The sequence below is a fragment of the Haliotis rufescens genome, unplaced genomic scaffold (assembly GCF_023055435.1).
Source record: "Haliotis rufescens isolate VD_foot unplaced genomic scaffold, xgHalRufe1.0.p SCAF_15, whole genome shotgun sequence".
Taxonomy (NCBI): domain Eukaryota; kingdom Metazoa; phylum Mollusca; class Gastropoda; order Lepetellida; family Haliotidae; genus Haliotis; species Haliotis rufescens.
In genome coordinates this window covers 27,501,094-27,523,691 of record NW_025963835.1, presented here as the reverse complement: position 1 = coordinate 27,523,691, position 22,598 = coordinate 27,501,094, and the positions used below count along the sequence as shown (strand labels likewise).

Sequence of the window (22,598 nt, the reverse complement as noted above, 5' to 3'; positions counted from 1 at the left end):
CTGCACTGCAAAATGACGTCATAAATAATGGCGGACAGGGCAACTTGAAAATGTCAGGGCGACAACCAAATGATAGGTAAGGGTTTATCAAAGTTGTGTTTGACTTATAAAGTCCTGTGTTTGATGCAACATTGTAAGGAGACACAATAGGCCCAATATCAGCTCCAGATGACATTTGCAGTGCTTATTATAAGTGTTGTTATTGCTACAAAATTATTGACCCAGATTATGGCCATCTATATTTAGAAACAAGTGCCCCTACGTTTGTTTGGGAAAAGTGATATTTCGCATTAGTATGGGCATTTCTGCTTATGTGCACCACTATGTTTCGTGCTAAGGGAATTAAGGACATATGAATGAAACGTTCTGTCGTCTACCTGTGCTCATGCTCCAAATGCTTAACATTGATTTGGTTGAACTCATTCATGTCAGTTTGAGAGTCCCAGGAATGTGTTTTCTGTTTACATTTATTCTGGAATACGGTTTTTCACAAATTATTTTCAAAAGAGATATTTCCTCTGGTTGACAACTCAGATTTGTGTTTTTATATCTCCTCTGAATCATTGTTGAGTACTGAAAGATTCAGAAGTCTCATTAACTACTTCATTTGTGATGATGATATTTGACCTAATCATGCTAATGTATGCAAGCAGAGAACTGAAAGTCACATGATGGGTAAAGGTAAATTGATGTATCTTGAAAGTACAGAGAACAAAAAGTACATATTCCCCCCTTTTTCTGTAACTGCATCATCTTTTTCTGTAACTGCATCATCATCAGGATTTTCACACATGATCATCTTCATCATGTTCATTGTATATAGATTCTCACTTAGATAGTGCTCTGAGGGGAACTCGATAACGGATCAGGTTTACTCAGACTTGAGTCCGTTTTCAAGAACTTGTGTACCTGAAAAAAGGGGATACTCTAGTATCATGAGTTTCCTGATGGGTGGTAATGACTTGCATAAAATCACATTATAGTGAACATAAAATAACCCCTGTATTTACCATAATAATATAACATAACATAACCTTTGTCTATTTTATGCTGTATTATTGCATATCAAATGTGAAAATTAGGGATTACACTCATTACAGTGAGCGTAAATTGACCAAATAATTAACTGACAACAGTCTCTCCCTCAACCCACCCTCTCATCAGGACCCTTAGGCATGTACGATAAATGGTCTAGTATTGGCAAATGCCAGGCTCTTGAGTCTGAATTGCTATTGGTGATGACTACTCGAGGCACGTTTTTTGTATGTACGGAGTCCTTCACTCAGCCAAAAAGCACACAAGGCAATAATCCTTCTTGATCTAATGATTGATTAAAATAACAGGAAGTTTTCTGAGTAAAGTCTGGGACTTATTTAGGCTTTCTCAGAGGTTGATATTTGGCATCAAATATTGGTAAAATTCCCTAATTGGAATAAAAGATGTCACAAATCAGGTTATGAGTTTTTTCATGATATGTTGTTGCTTTGCAGATGTAACCGAGTTTGACATTATTGCATGGAATGCAATGTTCATGACGTTAGCATGGTATGAATACCTCTATATATATGAACAGAGGAACATTACAAAAATAAAAATCAATTTATGACATGAACAAATGTTTTTGTTCTGCCATCATGGCCATGGGTATTCCGTTAAATGTTTAAATTCAAGATTAATCTCTGGGAGTTTTGCCTGCTGCTGGCACTATGCCAGGTTTAAGAAAAGAAATGTCTTTGGGACAGAGAAAGTCTTCATAAGAACAGAACCTCCCAAAATTCACATGGCAAGCCTATCCCCTATTTTTTGTTCTCAGGTTATTGGTGCATATTTGCAATATTATCAAGATTGCGTGTCTCCAGAGAGGTCAATAAGATGATAATTGATAAGGAAACTCCTTATTGCTGTATGTCTGTTTATATTTCCATTCAATATTGTCCTGCTTTGACCATAATTGTACAAAGGACCTCCTCCCATTTATTGTTACTTTTTGCTGTTGTGATCTAGAAATGAGAACCACATCCAGTTTTTGGAAATCCTTGCAAATTGTCCAGCAAACATAGTTGGTGCAAAAATGTTTGCCTCAAATGATACAAAAAAACCACAGTATTTGCATATACATTTATAGATACCAAAACCAAACAAGGCCTGTCAGTTGGCTGAGTAAAAACATGTACCATATTCAACGTAATAAGCACCAGGGGGCTCTCAAAATTAGAAAAAGGGGGCTCTTATTAGAATATTATTTTGGTGAAAGATTGTAAATTTTGTGGATTATGCTGCAGCCTGAAATGTTTACATACGACAGCTATATTTTTCCAGAATTTATGTGCATATAACACATGAGTGCGTTTTATACATGAATAAATAAGTCTTGTGTACATTGATCAATCGGAAGGGGTACTAATTGGGATTGTTGACTAGCTAATATATTAGCAAATATTGCCGTGGGCGCTTATTAGAGCGGAGTGCTTATTACGTCGAATACGGTAATCATTGCCATAGACAGCAATTTGAAAAATATATTGCTGGTTTTAACATGCTTAGAAATAGTTTAGACTTGACCCTAGGGAAGGAAGGGAGTACAATTTCATTGAACGTGTTGAATACACTAAGAAAAACTGAAAAGCTCTATGAGAATGATTGCATGAGTGTAAAATACTCCATGACTTAAACACGTATTTGCAGCACTGGTAGCACTTTTCATGGGTTGAACTACCATCTATCAGAACAGTTTGACTTTCCTTGGAGGGGGTGTTGATGAGCTACAATTTGGATTTTGTGTCTTATTCTTTTTCACAAGTTTGACTTTAGTTTTAGAATTAGTTATTTTTCTGTTCATATCAATTCTGAACATTGATACTGTGATATAATACAAACACGTCTTTATTTTGAGAAAATACCAATGTTAAAAAAAATTAAATTCAAAGCTTTCTGATTCAGTTAATATCAGATCGTTGCTCACACTATCAATCACTATATTTTCTGGTCCAGACTCCATTATTGACAGGCTGCCCAACACATGAGATTGGAATATTGCTGAGTACGTCATATTGTCTGAATCATCATCATACACGATTTAACTAATATACACAGGCAGGCGAAAGCAAAACTGTGTTTGATCATATGATAAAGATCAAATTCCAAATAAACTGTTTTTCGTGTTTTTAGTGCTGTTTGTTTATTTGTTAAATGATAGACAATGTATCAACAAGATACAGCTACGTTCGACACACAACTAGAAGTTACAATGATTTTTGCAGGGATTTATCTCGACCTGCTGAAATGTCAGTACAAATTTCCAACTTGGAATTTAGATTTTCCCAGGGCTGTAGTTTTAAAGGGAGGTAATTATATTTATTATTTTTGTTGTAAGTTACTCGTTAATGACGCTCAAATAACAAAGCAAAAATTAATGATTTTATGAGGGATATGGACAACATTTTTAATTAGGGATGGTAGGGTTGATGAGAAAAAACAACATGATTTGATTACCAAATAGACCGAAAAGAGGAACTTTTGTCAAAAACAATGTGAATGTAAAAAACGAACAAAGTCTGCAAGAGGCATGGTTGAGCAACTTTGAGTGGGTGAAGATGACAGTACATGGCAGTGATTGTCTGTCGTAAATATCCCCATCTTGATGGTTAATTACAGGAAATGGTAATCACTGAAAACATAAAACTTTAGAAAAAATTAGAGGGCATGTGAAAATGTTGCAGGACAAGAACAAAATAATAGTTGCTTGCCCTGCAGGACAAGTTGGGTTGAACTTGAAGACTTTTGCGAGCCTTGTTTTCCCTATTCATGTTAATAAAAAAAAATATATATAGTTATATCTATTATTTTGACTTTGTAGATTTTTATTTTTATAGAAGTGACTTGTATTATATCTCTGAATTAAAGAAACAAGGACTTTTAAAAATTCCAAATTTTGTACAATATATATATTTGTTCCCTCTTTGCATTCCAAGGGCATATATTTTGGAGTCCCTGTTTTGAAAATTTGCCATGTTTGTCATTAAGTGACCCAGAGGCTGTACCTGTTGACCACAGGATCAACTCTGGGTCCTTGTAAAAATCCTGCTCTGTACAAGATGTGTATATACAGTTAGGAGTTTCTGTACTCAGTAGGGCTGCAACGAATACACTATGAGGCGAATACGATTCATATCACCAATGTAGGGTAACGAATACGAATATTAAATCAAGAATACAATAACATGCCAGCAGTTGATTTATTATTTGTTATATTCAGTGAATAAATATTAATAACATAAATTATTTGACATGGTTTGTTAATTATTAATATATTATACATTTATATACTGCACTTATCCAGGTACTTGTATCTGCTCAAATGCAACAATGACCAGTGAGCACAATACTGTCAAATTAAATATTATAAGAGTGTTGTCTTTGAAGAAATCTATATAATATGTTGTTATGGATATTTTTAGGTATGTATTGTAAATGCACATGATTGCATATTATCAAATATTCGATTCTAGTGGCCATGAATAACGAATTCAATTCATGAATGGATACTGTTTGATTCCCCATATATGCGAGTGAATCGTAACAGCCCTAGTACTCAGCACAAGACACCAGGATATTTTTTGCACTAGGCTCAAGGACTAGTGATCACTCACAATTAACTAGTCCTTAAGACAATTCACTGTCTTTAAGTTTAAATTTAAAGGTTTTTAATGTAAAATATTTTCAATTGAATGGTCAGGTTAGATTGTTGCACACAAGCAAAGGCTAAGAGTTTATGAAAACCCCGTTCTGAATTCCCAATGTTAACTGTTTATGATTGTAGTCACAGAAACGTGAAAGTTCAATCAAGATTTTAATGCACAACTATCATGTTCAGTGACAGCTTCAAGCACCGTGTGTTATATACAATTTATCCTACCAGCGTTAGAAACTGGCACTAGTCCTGAGGTCCTTGCCAAACTGCCCCATAGTTAAGGTATCAAGGACTAGTAGAAATTTGCCCTTTTTAATTCTTTTGCTATATGTTGTTATAAGGACTAGTGGATGAAAACTTAGTTTCTACCGCTGCCTACATGTTCCAAAAACCCTATATATCTATTTTGTTGTGTCACTCAATCGTATAAATAGCATGGCAAAATACACCAGCTGGGCTACCATGTCAGTTGCCTTTACTGATCCTTACATAAATCTTCCCTCCTCAGGCTGACGGGATAGTGTATCTTTCAGACCAGTTTTCTTATGAATATTTAACCAGTATGTCTCTGTATGTCCCTGTGTCAATGGTAATGTGTTTTTGATCTGGTTTACTGGAGTTTAATTCAGTCAGATCCTGCCAGTTCCACCGACACAAGACCAGGTGGAAGCAATGATTAAGATAAAGCAACCCAGTGAAGGTCTCACAAAGAGACAGTAGTGAACGGTTGCCTATCCACTTAGATTTGAAGTAGCAGACAAGTGTAGAAAGATGAAATGTTTGTGTTTGTGGGTGTGTGGGCATGGTGGGTGGGCATGTTGGGTGTATGTGTGGGCATGGTGGGTGTGTGGGCATGGGTGGGTGTGTGGGCATGGTGGGTGTTTGGGCATGGTGGGTGTGTGGGCATGGGTGGGTGTGTGGGCATGGGTGGATGTGTGGGCATGGTGGGTGTTAGGGCATGTTGGGTGGGTGTGTGGGCATGTTGGGTGTATGTGTGGGCATGGGTGGGTGTGTGGACATGGTGGGTATGGGTGGGTGGAGGGGATGGGGTTTCGTAATTAAATGCACATGGTATTATGGTAAAATGATAGACATTTCCTGGGTTTGACATGTTTTCAGTCTCTGCCAAAGACTTTTGAAACTACTAGCTCAAACATGGCTCAGTGCATCGTTTTAAGTAGAATTTGGTGTTATTATGTGGATTATTATTAACTGAGCTTACTAGACTGAACAGAATGTTACCAGACTTTTTCAGACACATGGCTCAAGTCGCAGACTGTGTTTAAGCTTGTAAGAGGAAGCATTAAGAAGCACACGCTAGGGATGTAGAAGCAAGCTTACCTGAGTCCAAATACATCTGATCATCATTCTCAATTTGTTTGTGTTTCAGTTTAACTTGCATGACTGGTTTGTCCTGACAGTACATGTTTTATGCAGTCAGATTTAGCCTTTTGTTTCGTGATACACAGTAAAGTAGCACTAGCCCAAGCAGTCATTAGACCAAGTTGTTGCAAAACGTAAATACTAATTTTTTAGAATCAGAAATAACACATGAATCTATACATGGGTAGGCTTTTTGTGTGTTGTATTGTATTTTGTGATGTTTGATGACAACCCTAGCATTGACACTGTCATAAATTTGACCTCTGCTTTGACCTTCAAATTGAAGCAAGCAGTGTAAGTTCAGAAACAGTTACTATGGTAAGTCAACATTTATTTTCCGAAGGGCAGTTCCATTTGCCGACCTGGACAGAAACATGACAAAACTAGTAATGAATCCAAGACAGCTCTTTGGTATTCATAGTCAAGATAAGTCTGTCATGGATAATTTAGAATGGTCCAGGAAAAGAAAGGCTGTGGCATCTGTCATACTGGATGTGAAGTGAATAAAACTTTGAATAAAAGGTGCTTGCCCTGGTTATGTGTTTGTGTAAGCTAAATCTAAGGACAAATGTCCCAAGGCTAACAAATGTAGGAAGTGCTCATTTTGAAATTTTGAGAAAATATTACATGGTAAGGATTCTTTAGGTGGGTTTGTTGTTTAACGCTGCACTCAGCAATATTCCAGCTATATGACGGCGGTCTGTAAATGATCGAGTCTGAACCAGACAATCCAGTGATTGACATCATGAGCATCGATCCACGCAATTGGGATCGATGACATGCATCAATCAAGTCAGCGAGCCTGACCACCCGATAGCGTTAGTCGCCTTTTATGGCAAGCATGGGTTGCTGAAGACCTATTCTACCCCGGATCTTCACGGGTCATGGTAAGGATTCTATAGTCCTCACCACTTCAAAGTAGAATCGCAATTAATTAACGAAAATATCTCAATAAAGTAATAACAACCAGCCAAAATTGCAAATTACTCTTTTCAAGAAATATCCATTTTTCTTGCGATAAACATCATCTTTGATTTTTTATCGCATGGTCACAATCAGGGTAATGATTGGCAGTCAGGTGACTGCGAGCGGTTATTTTTAGCAGTGTCCAATATTAGTAGGATTTGTTCATGTATTCTACATTGTTTTTTATGGTTTACATCACGTAAGTTATTATGCAGAGTGGGCCAATTGTTCTGACATATATGATTATCATGATTATGATGGTAAAGCCCTAATTAATAAATGAGGCTTGGGTCTGTATATTAGGTTTTGAAAAACAAAGGCCCATACATTTCTGTCTGAAACTATCACAATTAACACAACATTGAAATAGTAGATGTTTCATTGCTTGGTCTTCGTGAAGTTGATGTTGACAAGGGAAGTAACTAATGCAGGGTTGGTATCACTATGTTGTGTTGATGCAGAATACAAATTGGTCTGATCATGGACAGTTACCATGGTTACATTTTGGCATATGTATGTGGTATACACGTTAAGCAGCTGCATATGAATTTATCAGCCAGCCCAAAGCTGAATTGAGTAAAATTAATTCAGTCAAGTAAGATGAACTTGTGTAGATAGATGCAAGATCGAAAACTGGTGGCTAGCTGATAATGAATAGAAATTGTGTTGGCTAATTGACGCAATGTTGCTGCCAAAACAGAGGTTTGGCCATTTTGGACTAAACAGAGTAGATGCAGAACATGGCAGAAGTGATGTGAATATTTTCAAATTTTAGAAGTGTACATCATAGTCCAGGGGCGGTCAGGTAGCCTAGTGGTTATAGAATTTGCTCGTCACACCGAAGACATGGGTCGATTCCCGACATGGGTACAAATGTGTGTAGCTAATTTCTGGGGTCCCCTGCTGTGGTATTGCTGGAATATTGCTAAAAGCGGCATAAAATCAAACTCACTCAGTCACTCACATAGTACTCCACTTGGGTTACACAAGACATGAACAGGTGATGAAAATTGGGTAAAACAAAAGCCAAAACCTTTCTAAGATCTTGAAAATTTATACAATGGATTCATTGATTACTACTTCGGGAGCATCCATTTTATTTCTATGGGGTGGTTAGGAAGCTTTTTCAAATGAATAGTTTAAATGAAATGTTTTGTCGAAAATACCCAAACATAATTTTTTTGTGTTAATAGTGAAAATGAATAGATTGTTTGATGGTGCTCAGTAAATAAATAGTTTGTTGGAAGCAGGTGGAACCAAATGATTTCCTTCCCCCCACCTCTCACCCCCTTCCAAATCAAATGGATGTGTCAGGGTTAGACCTGATGAGTTAACAACCAACTTGTCCTCAGTTCAAATCAGATTATTCTATCCTGGGAGGAAATGCATAATCAAGGTTTAGAATGTCAGAGGTCGATTTCCTTCAATCTGACATTGAGATCCTCATCTATAGTAAACATTTGAGACCTGCATCATTGTCCACCGACACACTGTGATATGGCTGAAATACTGTTCAAAGTGGTGTAAACAATACTCACTCACTCACTCACTCCCCATCTCAATCTCATTAAAATCAGATCTTAGTTCTCGCTTCAGCTAAACAAAGATCTGAGGACATCCCATTACGGGTCACGTCAGACCGACCTTGCGCGAACTTTGACCGACCAATGGAATGACCAATCAGAAGGCAGCTTTCTCCTGCTTAACGGCACTAATATCAAATTGGCGACTACGCTTCGAAACATATTTTGACAATTTCTCGATTACAAATTTAAACCTGAACAAAAGAACATTCTGGAATGGCTAATAGATGGTGTAGATTGTATGGATTCAGTCGTTAAACCAGTAACTATCGTTCTGAGTTAAAGTTTTCGAGGTTGCATGATTAGAAATCCCATTCCGACTATCACTTTCACAATCTGGTAAGCGATGCTCTGATTGATCGGATGAAAGGTCGTTCTGACGTGACCTCTAATGGGATGTCCTCAGATCTTTGTTTAGCGGTAGCGAGAACTGAGGTCTGATTTTAAGGAGATTGCTCCCATCTGTGACAGGCTTAAGACATATGAGCATGTGTAATTATGATGGGCTGTGGGTTGGGTTGGGTTGGGTATGGATGTTGGGGGTAGGGGACTAGCTCTATGTATGAGTCACTGTTAGTACTTGCCGTGAGAAATACTGGTCTTTGTGCATATTGTTTTTGGCCTATGCCCTATGAAATAACCTGAGGCAGTGGGGTAGCCTAGTGGTTAAAGTGGTCGCTCAGCACACCGAAGGCCCGAGTTCGATTCCCCACATGAGTACAATGTGTGGAGCTCATTCTGGTGTCCCTTGTTGTGATATTGCTGGGATATTGCTAAAAGCGGCGTAATACCATACTCACTATGAAATAAACTATGTCTTGTCTTGTCTGTGACCTCAATAAAATTGTTGGAAGACAAGTGGTGTGCCACATGTCGAAAGCCTTGAATCCCATGTACATGCCTTAGACCCCAACATTTTTATGAAATGAGTGTCTCCCCGACTCAAAATAGGTAGACCCAGTTAAATCCTGCTACTGACTGTCTAACACTGTAGTCTTCAACTTGCTATGAAGTGTTGATTGCTGTGAAGGCACACAGGTGATGCTGCTGCCCAGATTTGTGAAGCTCCTATAAAATCTCCCTGGAGACCAGGAGTAGGGCCAGAGACTGGGAGAAACACTGGGACTCATTGTGAGACGACATGATATTTCAGATTTAGGTCTTATCCGTTTGATATTCTGGGGATCCAAGGGTAAAGCAAAACTTTTGTGTCAGGTGACTTACCACTTGTGAAGATTTTATGAAGGGATTTATAACGGATTCCAAACATGGAAGGTACTTTTTTTTTAATTGGAACTTTTGAACATGTTCAAGTTTTTATTTTCTTAAATTTTGTTCAATTTTTTTTTTTTTTTTTTTTTTATTTCATTCAACATTGCATTCAACATTGCATTCAACATTGCATTCAACATTGCATTCAATGCATTAATGCAAAACTAATCATTAAACATCTTGAAGCTGCTTCATGCGTACACATGTTATTGGTTCTGCTGTCAATGAAGTAAGACTCTCCTCTTTAAGACATGACATTAGTTTTAACTATAACATTAATAATGACTTGAATTGGGAAATGTTTTTTCGAATTTGGGAATTTTTAGGCACTATTACTGCAGGCTTTGGGCCCAATGTCATTCTTTTTGCAGTTTTAGATAGGTTCCTGGCAAGGTGACAGAATTGTGGCCCTTCCTTTATCATGTCTGTCGCTGAGAAAGTAAGGTGCTTTGTGTTTTTCTGATAAGTAGGAAATGATTTACAATACACAAAGCCTTTGTGTCAGGGGGGCGGTCGGGTAGCCTAGTGGTTAAAGCATTCGCTCGTCACGCCAAAGACCCGGGTTCGATTCCTGGCATGGGTACAATGTGTGAAGCCCATTTCTGGTGTTCCCAGCCGTGATATTGCTGGAATATTGCTAAAAGCGGCGTAAAACCATTCTCACTCACTCACTCACTCACTCACTCACTCACTCACTCACTTTGTGTCAGGAATGTCTTTGCATGTCATGATGACATCATAGCGCCCTGTCTTAACCCTAATGTTGAATGTAGACATAGGCACTACAAGAACATGGACCCCAGTATCTGCTTTCGATAATGTTCAAAAAGAATAACGAAAGGTTGACCGACTTCCCCAATAGTCCCGTGATGACCACTTCAACAAATTACCCTCTCTCTCCCCTCCCTCTCCTGCATCTTGGCATACAAAAAATCCCATAAAAACAAGTAATTAATTTGGTCTAGCATTGTGAGTAAATGCCAAATTGCTTTGAAGTAAAGAATCATTTGAGCAGGTTTCGGAGGAACCGTAGCACGTTTCCTGCGGTCCTGACCTTGATAACCTTAAAGGGGTTTTAATAGTCACCAATTCAGAGTCTTCAGTGCAGCAAGTGTGTAGACATCGTGTTAAAGATGCAGCATGGTCCCCCGATGACAGCCTCATCAGTCTCAGCTGCGGTGTCATGTCCAAATGGTTTCTGGGAGTCCATGGTTACTCATCTGTCTGTGCAAGTAAATACCACGTTTCCATGTGTGAGTTAAGCTGCAGAGCTACAGACATGACATTTAACAGGAAGACTCAAATCACAATGACAGAATTAGCTTAGATCTCTCATTGTCCAAAATAAAAGACTGTGAGACAACTTGACTTTTGTTTCTGTTGGTTATATATAAATCCTGGAAATTTTTAATTTAAAATATGTTTGCATTTACCGTATTCGACGTAATAAGCGCCCAGGGCCCTCTTAAAATTAGAAATAGGGGGCTCTTATTAGAATATTATTTTGTCGAAAAAAACAGAGTTCAAAGATAAATTCCGTGGTTTATGCTGACACCTGAAATGTTTATATACGAGAGATATATTTTACAAGAATTTAATTGCCCAAACTTAAGGCTGCATATAACACACGAGTGCGTATTATACGCGAATAAATAAGTATTGTGTACATTGATCAATCGGAAAGGGTGCTAATTGGGATTGTTCATGAGCCAATATATCAGCAAATATCACCGTGGGCGCTTATTACGTCAAATACGGTAAATATAAACTGTGGAACATGTTATATGGACAATTAATACCAAGGACCTGATATTTAAAGGAACTATATGGTACCAGATGTTATGACATAATGTATCTAGACCTACCAAGAGGCTGAAATTCGGACCAGAATGACTAAAAAATTTCCCATTTGAATTGAAATTTACCCAATTCATCACTATTTATAAAATTAAGAGCATTGCAAAAATTTGAACAGTTTTACTTTTTCCAAATTTGCCTGCTAAGCACTCGGTTTGGAATCTGAGATAAATCCCCGACATTTGTCACAGACTGCCATGTTTACCCCCTCTGAAGCACCATTGACACTGGAGATGTTGCAAGCTCTCTATCATAAAGTATTATGGCTCCATGTGGTGTTGTAACTCATAACGTCCACTGATTGAAGGGCAGGGACACAGTCCTCCACCAGCTTCCTGGAGGAATGTGTAGGAGGAAGATCTTGGTTTGCTGGAAAACAGATCAGCTTTGTTTTCCTGGAGCTGTGTGGCTCCAGCGTGCTACTTGAAAATGTTCGGGAGCCACTGAGGATATTTCGGGAAATATTGAAATGCCTGAATATTCTTAAGCATATTTCCTGTCTATACTAACAGGAAATGCTTCTTTGTGTTGATAATGGGGGCGGTCAGGTAGCCTAGTGGTTAAAGCATTTGCTGGTCATGCTGAAGACCCGGGTTCAATTCCCGACATAGGTACAATATGTGAAGCCCATTTCTGGTGTTCCCCCCGTGATATTGCTGGAATATTGCTAAAAGCGGAGTAAAACCAACCTCACACACTCACCTTGTGTCGATAATGAACAATTCACTAGACTGACAGGGTGACGGGGTAGCCTAGTGGTTTAAGTGTTCGCTCATCACATCGATAACACGGGTTAAATTCCCCACATGGGTGCAATGTGTGAAACCCATTTCTGGTATCCCCGCCAAGATATTGCTGGAATATTGCTAAAAGTATTGTAAAACCATATTCACTCACTCACTCCAACTTGTCCAAAACTTGAAACAAGCCATTAGTTCGTGAGCCAAACAATAGAAAAGTGTCAGATTATAACTATTAATCCTTATTATTTATGTCATTTGGTATCATATACAATATATTTTAATCTGAACATAAGGAGTATTTTTGGCCAAGCCCCATTAAGCGAATATACATTGTTCTCGGGCTTACGACTAGTGGCTTAATGACAGATTGGGTGTGTGGGATGTTAAATTTAAATGCAAAACAGAAGGAAGCAAATTGTATGTGTGGAAATAGCTGACCGATATTGTGGAGAGGATCAATGGTTATTCAACATGAGCACAATTACGGATAACAAGAGATTGTCCCTGTTGCTTGCCTCTTGCAACATGTGCTGAGAAAAGAAAGCTCTCCTTGATTGGAGTCGGCAAAAATACCCACATATTGATTTTGTAGCGGATCAGGAGACTTGCCGCAAGAGATGTAATCACAAGGTCACCAAGAGGTGAGCCCTGCCAGACAAAATGCAGTTCGGAACGTTGAAATTAACTGTATGTTTCTGGCTTGTATTCACATTTCATAAGCAGCTGTGCTTATTGACCACGTGTGTAATACGCTGAGCAGTGTCCAAGCGGGGAAGATGAATAGCGTAGGATAAATAACATGGGGCAAACAGGCCTGAGACAATAAACTAATGTCAATGTTGTGTATCATGATGCTTGGTATGCGATACAGAACATGTTACTCTTTATCAGAGTAAAAGTATCTCAGTTTATTACCCAGGGGCAGGATTAACCGAGTTAACAAAAAGTCGTATGTGCACTCGGGGAAATATCATTTCACGCGCACATGTCTATTGTTTACGTCATCTGGACAGCATTGTTGACGTCAGTTGAGTCTTATTCAGACAGGTCGGAATGACATCACACTTGAAATGACGTCATAGCAGAAGATTGTTGACGTCATTCGACAATTGTGGTTTTCAAAGACAGCGGTGGTGATCAGTGCATTTTTCAATAGGGGAGCTCAAGATGATAAAGAAATAGTGGTCAAAGAAATTATTACACTTGTGTGGGTCATAATGATTTCATGAAACGTGTAAGAATCATGCATTGGTAATACTATTCCCCTTGTTCTCGTTCGGGAAGGGGGCACGGGTGGCATTAAGGCGCCGCAGTTCGCTGTGCAGAGTTGCTTCCCTTGGGCACGCCAGAAACCTATGATTGGGTTCGAATCCCGGTTCGCCCGATTATGTTTCTAGGTTTGTCAGCACCATACCCGTGCTCGTGGGTTTCACCGAAGTGGTAAACATCTAAGACCTACATCACTTGGGGCTTTCCTCCCACATTAAGCTGACACGCCGTGATATGACTGGAATACTGTTAAAAGCGGCATTAACCCCAACTCACTCACTCACTCGTTCAGGAAATGCAACAATTGTGATACTGATTTCTTAAAATCAGTAGGACACACATGAGAGGTTGATAATCTATGTTTATTTGTTTGTTGTTTAACGCCGCGCTCAGCAATATTCCAGCTATATGATGGCGGTCTGTAAATAATCGAGTCTTGACCAGACAGTCCAGTGATTGACATCATAAGCTTCGATACGCAATTGGGATACGATGATATGCATCAACCAAGTCAGCAAGCCTGACCACCCAATCCTGTTAGTCGCCTCTTACGCCAAGCACAGTCGCCTTTTGCGACAACCATGGGTTGCTAAAGACCTATTCTACCCCGGATCTTTTCGGTCGATATTCTATGTACTGTATGATGTATAGCAGTTGTGAAAAACTGATTTTAAGCTGACCTGCACCTACTGTGGCAAATATTCCAGACAAAAATCAGATAAGCTGTAGTCATGTGACTCAGTATTCTCCTGTTATTATTTATTTTATTATGTATTGCCATGATTAAGACGCCCAAAAATAAATGATCAGAGAGATTAATGCACTTTGTGTGATAGTGCTGGAATTATATGAGTGCTAATTAGTATGTTATCTGATAATCAGAGAATTAGCACAGCAATTATGAAAGGGCTGTTGGCCGCTTAGATTCAGACAGCCGTAAGGACTAGTTGTCCCTTTGACACAACCAGCTCTAAGAATGAACGGGGATATTGACCCCGTATTTACAAAACCAGCCATAAGGGACATTGAGACTTTAGAACACCAAGCCGCTTGTCGTAAGAGGCGACTAACGGGATCGGGTGGTCAGGCTCGCTGACTTGGTTGATGCATGTCATCAATCCCAATTGCGTGGATCGATGCTCATGTTGCCAATCACTGGATTGTCTGGTCCAGACTCAGATTATTTACAGACTGCCGTCATGTAGCTGGAATATTGCTGAGTGCGGCGTTAAACAGCAAACAAACAAACCAAGCTGTGAAAGCTTCTAACCAGTGACATGAACAAAAATCGTCATTAGGGATTGTAGCTACTTAGAACTAGCTCGTTGGAAATGACACAAGATTCTATAACATAAGACTGCATTCTACAAATAGTGTATCACTAGGATATGTATCAGTTGCAGTTGTTTTTTTGTGTGTGTGCAGGTAAAGTTCCTAGTTGTTCGAAGACTGAACTCTCACATGGTGATTCCGTAGTGTATAGATTTGACAGGTCTCCAAGGAAAAGATTATTAGTTTAAATCATTATTCAAGATCATATGAATAAGAACAAGTTCTCCTTATTAAAGACTGGCGTACTGTCGACTAATCTAGACTTGCCTATTGTAAGGATAGAATTACTATACTTCCATGGACTTAATTCAGGACAGACTTGGAGCAAGGCTACGTGATGTGCAAGCAATGTTAGTGGCTGCGAAACTGGATGATTTGAGGCTCATGTCCAACAACATTTTTACATTATGAGCCCTAAAGAATTTTCAGGAGCATTGAGCCATAAATAATATGCCAGTAACACACACCAATTTCTTATATCCAGTTTTGCATCAAAAGACCAGTTATGCCACTATGATTTAAGTTTTGTATAAAAAATTCAGAGATGTGTGTGTTGTTTAACAACATTGTCAATATACATACATACATACAGACAGACAGACAGACACATCTAAAAATTAATTGTATCACCTTTTATCATGTAAGTGTATTCTTTACCATTGATGTCAATATCTGGGTAGTGTGTACCATATAAATTTGTCTGCAAACAATGGCTCATTCGAGAATATTTATGCAGCACTTCCGCTGTCTGCCCTGATCGTGTGACGGTTTGTATATATGAGACATTCAGATATGACAATCATGTAGACATAATCTGAGACGGCTGCACTAGACTCCCATCAGACAGGCAAATCTCAAATTATTTTTGACTGTCAAGCTGCTAGATCTTTATTAGAGGTCGTAAGATGAGTTTTTATGGCAGCGACTGAGGAAGTATGTCAAGCCAGCGGTGAATGTATTGATTTAACTCGGAATCATTCATATCCATGGTAACCATTAAAAGCAATCTTCCAGTTTTTCCTTCAAATTCTGCTTCTTGTCGCACATGACGTCAAGGCACAGATCGTGGTAAATTTGGATAACGCGTGACAATAACATTTGTCATTAGCCCAGGGAAGGCATATTTGGGGCGTCGCATGCGTGAGAAGGGTAATAATAGATTGTTATTTAACATAGTTAGAAAGGAGGACAGGAAAATGTTCCTTGAAAATGATAGATTAGAAGATAGTGTTACAAGCACGTTGCAATTCCTGTGAGGTTAGAGCCCTGTGAAAAACGAGCTTTAGACAAACAAGCCGAGGCAGTTGTCGTCTCATCGTATTACCTGACACAAATCAAAGTGACAGATCTCTAGTTATCTGTTGGAACTTTTATTCAAACACAGTGGTCATTTATTGTTTTCGCAAACAGCAGTACAAATAAAGATGATGTGATATGTTAAGTGTTAAACGTTGACGGCCGTCTTTTGTTTAGATTTTTTATGCCGTTAATCATGTTTAATGGTGCCGTTTCTTTTCATTGAAGTTAATTTCAGCAGGATCATTTGATCGTGTGGCAGCCTCGTGGTTAAGGCAATCGCTTGTCGTTTGTTCGATTCCCCACATGGGTATAATGTGGGGTTTCTCCTGACATGATATTTCTGGAATATTGCTGAAAGCGGGGGAAACACTCCACTGAGTTGATCATGAAATCTTAAACTGAAGATTTGTCAATTGTAAGTGTATTTTAGTTGTGTTCATATTTTTTTTAGACAGGACATAAATAAGGTCACTGGTTAAAACTTCTTTTTTTCTGTGAAAGGAAGAGCCAAGCAATTATTTTTTTATACTCCTTTTTTTTCACAGGACACCCTGCATGTCCAGTGAAGAAGATATTTGTTATTTTTGGGGTAAACATGAGGACAAATTATTTTTCCGGGTTTCGTTTCTGTTCTGTCCTTTGTGAGGATCCATATAGTATACTACTCAAAGAACATCCAATGTTTTTATTTGACTATTATTAATCTGTCATGGCTATATTGTTTAGTTTAAGTTGTTTAATGCAGATTCATTCTAAAGTTAATAAAACTTCTAATAGTGAAGTACTTGATCAATTTACCATTTTACACTTTTGACAAATCAAGTAGAGATATAAAAGTCATTCAAGAAGTTTTGAATAATAATCAAGACCATAGCAAAGGTGACCATGGTGACTTGGACCCGTGAAGATCCGGGGTAGAAAAGGTCTTCAGCAACCCATGCTTGCCGTAAAAGGCGACTATGCTTGTCGTAGGAGGCGACTAACAAGATCAGGTGGTCAGGCTCGCTGACTTGGTTGATGCATGTCACCGTATCCCAATTGCGTGGACCGATGCTCATCATTTTAATCACTGGATTGTCTGGTCCAGACTCGATTATTTACAGACCACTGTCATATAGCTGGAATATTGCCGAGTGCAGCGTTAAACAACAAACCAACCAACAAACCATGATGACTTGACTGCTTTCGATTCTAATGGACTCCCAGTATCCTTTGTTTGACGGTCCAGGGACTTGTACTACTGTATTCAAAAGGGTTTGGAACAGTGTATGGAATTCCCCAAAATTTCAGACAGCCGGACGGGCAACATTGCAAAGTTACCAGACCAGATAAAATTTGCCAGTCCAGTAGTTTCTAGACTATCGAACAAAAGTTACAAAAGGGTAAACATAACACTAGTACTGTTTAATGTGAGTTCTCAGAAAACAACAATAAACTGGTGGATTGTCAACTTGGTAACTTTAACCCCTCACCATTGGGCGTGCAACTGTTCAAAACTGACCGTCCGTCAGCAAAATATACCGTCTCCGACTATCGGGCAGGCGCGTATTTTAAACACTGGTTTGGAACATTGGCTACATTCAGGGTTTTATCGAGATATTCGTTCCTAAGTCGTCAGCAAATGACAGTTAATAATTCCCAATTTCTCAGAATATATAAAGATAAGAACATCAAATCACATTTTCAACAATATTATGATTATTTGCCCCTACTTGCCTGCTAAAGGTGCTTGGTGTGGAATACTACATCGAACACTTTATGGCCTCAACACAATTCAAATATGGAAAATATTTATTCATTTTTGAAATGATATGAGATATGTCAGCAATATAAAGTGAGCTCTACATTTAAACCAATAAAAATAGTTTTATTAGCCTTATGATGAGGTGTCTTTTTATGGAATTCAGAACACATTAATGATGTCAATATTGATTTTGGACCCGCTAATGAATACAGTATTTCTGAATTATTCTAAATCAATTTTAAACAACCATTGATAAAGATCTCTATGCTTTTGACTGACTTCAGCTCTTTAACAATTAATAGCGTGACATGTTGAAGGAGAGTCGATATTTTAATGCCACTGAATGTTTGATGTGGATGATCTTTTGTGTCCCTCCCACCTAGACCTCCCACTGTGGTCTAGTGGATAGAGCGTCTGTCTGTCCAGAGAGCAGAAGGTCGGGGGTTTCAATCCAAAACATTAAAAGATGGTACTTGTTGTTACCTTGCCTGGTGCTTGGCATTAAGTGGATAAAACAAGGACTGGTCGTCTCAGTCAGTACATTGTGTCTCAGTGGGGTTGTCATGTTAAACAGCATGGTATCTCAGTGGGCTAGCACTATAAAACCATCATTAGTCCACACTAGTAAAAGCAGATGCGCCTGCATGCACACATGCATGCATGCACGTTGCAGTAATCTTAAACGCGACATTGAACCCCATTTCATCCCACTTCACCTTGTTCCTATGAGAATACCAAATGATATTATTTATCGGTGTTGGAAATTGAAAAAATTGTTTCCTGTCAGTAATGCCACCTGTGCACAAAATAGAGAATAGCCTGGGTTTGTGCTGTAGGGTAGGTTGGTTGGATTTTCAGAGCTACAATTAACTTGCTACAGAAACATATGCATTAAATAAAAAACCTAAATGTATAAAAACAGTATGCGTAAATACCAAATGAAGCTTTTTCAGCATGCATACAATGGAGCTAATTTCCAAAACACAATTACGAGCTAATTTAATTTCCGAGTCAAGCCTATATATTTAAAACAGTTACATACATCTAAAACATTATTTCATTTTGTGATGAATAGATGAGTGAAAAAAAATTGAAAAATGAAAAATGTAATAACTAAATAATTAAAATAGAAACCCTAGAGTAAAAACTCAATAGCTCAAAATGCTATCTGGAGCTCTGGAATATTTTATTTCTTTTCTTCTTTGAGAAATGGTAATTTTGAGTATCATTTAAATCCTACTTGCAAATGACATTTAAGTACACCACTTTGAAGATTATGATGTGTAGAAAAGCACAGAAAATTTAAGTCTTGGGGATAGGATATGGAAATGTATGATGCAACCTGCGAGGTGGAGGTAGATTAGGATTGGTCAGGAAAACAGAAAGTCATGTTTGTTTTTCTTGATTTCAACGATCGCACACATTGAATAACAACTTGATAGACTGACATGCTCCAGATTATGACTGCACTACAATGGGATGTGACCCATGAAGATCTGGGTAGAGAATAGGTTTTCAGCAACCCTTAAGAGCCGACTATGCTTGTCGAAAGAAGTGTCTAACAGGATCAGGTGGTCAGGCTTGCTGACTTTGTTGATGCATGTCATCGTATCCCAATTTCAGGGATCGATGCTCATTATGTCAATCACTGGATTGTCTGGTCCAGACTTGATTATTTACAGACCGCTGCCATATAGCTTGAATATTGCTGAGTGCGGCGTTAAACAACAAATATACAAACAAACATTGCTGAGTGAGGTGGTAAGCAACAAACAAACTCGATACCAGTGCTCAGTATTGCTCACATATTTCACTGAATGGTGAAGTGGTCATTTTGTCTGTGGAAATACAAAAAAAATCTACATACCATATGTACCATACCATACCATATGTGGTATTCCACGCCTCTGTACAGAGCTGAATTCCTTAGGCAGCTAGAATCCCATGATTGTGGGTTCCTCATTCGCCCTGATTATGTTTGTGGGCTTGGCAGCACCATAGCCCTGCTCGTGGGACATCAAAGACCAGCATCACTTTGGCTTTCTCCTTCATCAAGCTGACATGCCGTGATATAACTGAAATTCTGTTAAAGCGCCTTTAACTCACTAATTCATTCACATTGAGACATGCCATATATGAGGATGTAACTATTATTAAATAAAATGGCATTCCCCCTCCTCCCCAAATAGTTCATTAGCATATACTTTTCACAAGAAGACAAGAAGAACATACAAATATTTCATGACGATAGTTTATCTGTAAAATAGGTCTTCATCAACCCATGCTTGCCGTAAAAGCGACTATGCTTGTCATAAGAGGTGACTAAGGAGATCGGGTGGTCAGGCTTGCTGACTTGCAAATGTCATCGTATCAAGACCCAATTATTTACAGACCACCGTCATATGGCTGGATTATTGCTAAGTGCGACATTAAACAACAAAAAACTACATACTAACACAATTATTCATATGGCTGTTGTTAATCTGTCATAACACGCCAACTAAGCTACAGTCATATGAAAAATATTGAATGTTCTTTAACTTCTTTTGAGTAGTATATATATCAACAGATTAACTAGTCATATAAAAAAATCAAGTGTTCTCTAACTTATTTTGAGTAGTATATGTCCCAATAATTTCAGCACTAGTATCTACAGATTTTGTCCATATATATCTCGTTTGCCAGAGATATTGTCTTCCGCATGTGTTAGTATATTAAGCGTGGTATAAATAAACTTGTTCCTTGTATGGTCAATATGTGCTCAAACTTAATGTCTTGGAGTCAGTCCTCGCTCCTGGGCTTGTAAACAACTGTCTGCGATGTACTGATCTATTATTTTGATGGTATAGATCCTTCGTAGAGCCTGAGTCATAGAAACTGCCTGATATTCGATCTTGATTCTCACTCACATCTATGATCAGGAACATGTCTGTGACAGCTGAGGCTCCCCCAATCCCCCTTATCCCCCCTCACCTGCCCTCACCCCCCTCACCCCCCTCCCTCATGAGTAGGTGGTTCTCAAGGCTTGACTCTCATCACATAGCCAATCTGTTGACCATATAAGTGCAGGTGCATTTCAGTGGCTATTTTCAGTTAGATATGTCCGAGCTGATTGATTTTGTAAACTAACAAAGCTATCACAAAATGTGAGACGAGGATATATTTCTGCCCCTGCTTGAATTATGCGAGAAGGGTATTTGAGGGAGTCAGTACAGGAATAATGAGAGAAGGGTATTTGAGGGAGACAGCACAGCATTAATGAGACAATGGCATTTGAGGGAGTCAGTACAGGAATAATGAGAGAAGGGTATGTGAGGGAGTCAGTACAGCAATAATGAGAGAAGGGTATTTGAGGGAGTCAGTACAACAATAATGAGAGAAGGGTATTTGAGGGAGACAGAACAGCAATAATGAGAGAAGGGTATTTGAGGGAGTCAGTACAGCAATAATGAGAGAAGGGTATATGAGGGAGTCAGTACAACAATAATGAGAGAAGGGTATATGAGGGAGTCAGTACAGCAATAATGAGAGAAGGGTATTTGAGGGAGTCAGTACAACAATAATGAGAGAAGGGTATTTGAGGGAGTCAGTACAACAATAATGAGAGAAGGGTATTTGAGGAATCAGTACAGCAATAATGAGAGAAGGGTATTTGAGGGAGTCAGTACAACAATAATGAGAGAAGGGTATTTGAGGGAGTCAGTACAGGAATAATGAAAGAAGGGTATTTGAGGAATCAGTACAGCAATAATGAGAGAAGGGTATTTGAGGAATCAGTACAGCAATAATGAGAGAAGGGTATTTAATGGAACAGATACAGCAGTAATACAAGGGTATTTGAGGGAGTCGTTACAGCAATTTTGGGAGAAGGTATCTGTAGGAGCAGTATGGCAGTTATACCATGTGTATATGCATGTATTGCAGTGAATAGCAATATATGATGTACATACCTGGGTATTGTAAGATCTAATTGTTTCTTAGAAAGTAACATCTGCAGGAAAATGAGTGGGTTTGACATGTATTTCCTTACAACTGTCTGTGACATTAGTGTTTCTGTTTTGTCTTGAACCAGCCTGTGTTAGAAGTGTGTTCTTATAATAATAATTTACCATCCTTACCATCAGAAACAGTAATTTGTGTAGTTTTGCCTGGAACAAACCTTTGCCATTCTTTTGAAGATGTTTATTTATCTCTCTCAGTGGCTGAATTTCTGCAGGTTAGAATTGTACCAGTAACCATGGAAACCATGCTAAAATAAATCATTTTTATATTTTAGTAAATATTTCCATTTTAGGAATACACAAGCTCAAGCCAGTGTTGAATTTGAAAGTCAGTTTTATATTTTGATCAGATTAACATTTAGGATGCCCCCTTACCATGCTTACAACTGGGACAACAAATGGAGATAATGGCTGTTATCTGCGTGCAAACACATCATGAAAGATAATAAGTGAAAATAT

At 38.5% G+C, this 22,598-nt stretch overlaps 1 protein-coding gene across 1 annotated transcript in view; it reads left to right on the top strand.

Moving 5' to 3' along the window:
• The first annotated feature begins 16 nt into the window (after positions 1 to 16).
• Positions 17 to 22,598, top strand: part of LOC124140208 (nuclear receptor corepressor 1-like) — a 118,635-nt gene continuing 96,053 nt past the window's right edge. Inside the window, exon 1 of the mRNA XM_046507638.2 lies at positions 17 to 76. Coding sequence (XP_046363594.2) covers positions 51 to 76 — 26 coding nt within the window. The 5' untranslated portion in view covers positions 17 to 50. The remainder of the gene's footprint in view (positions 77 to 22,598) is intronic.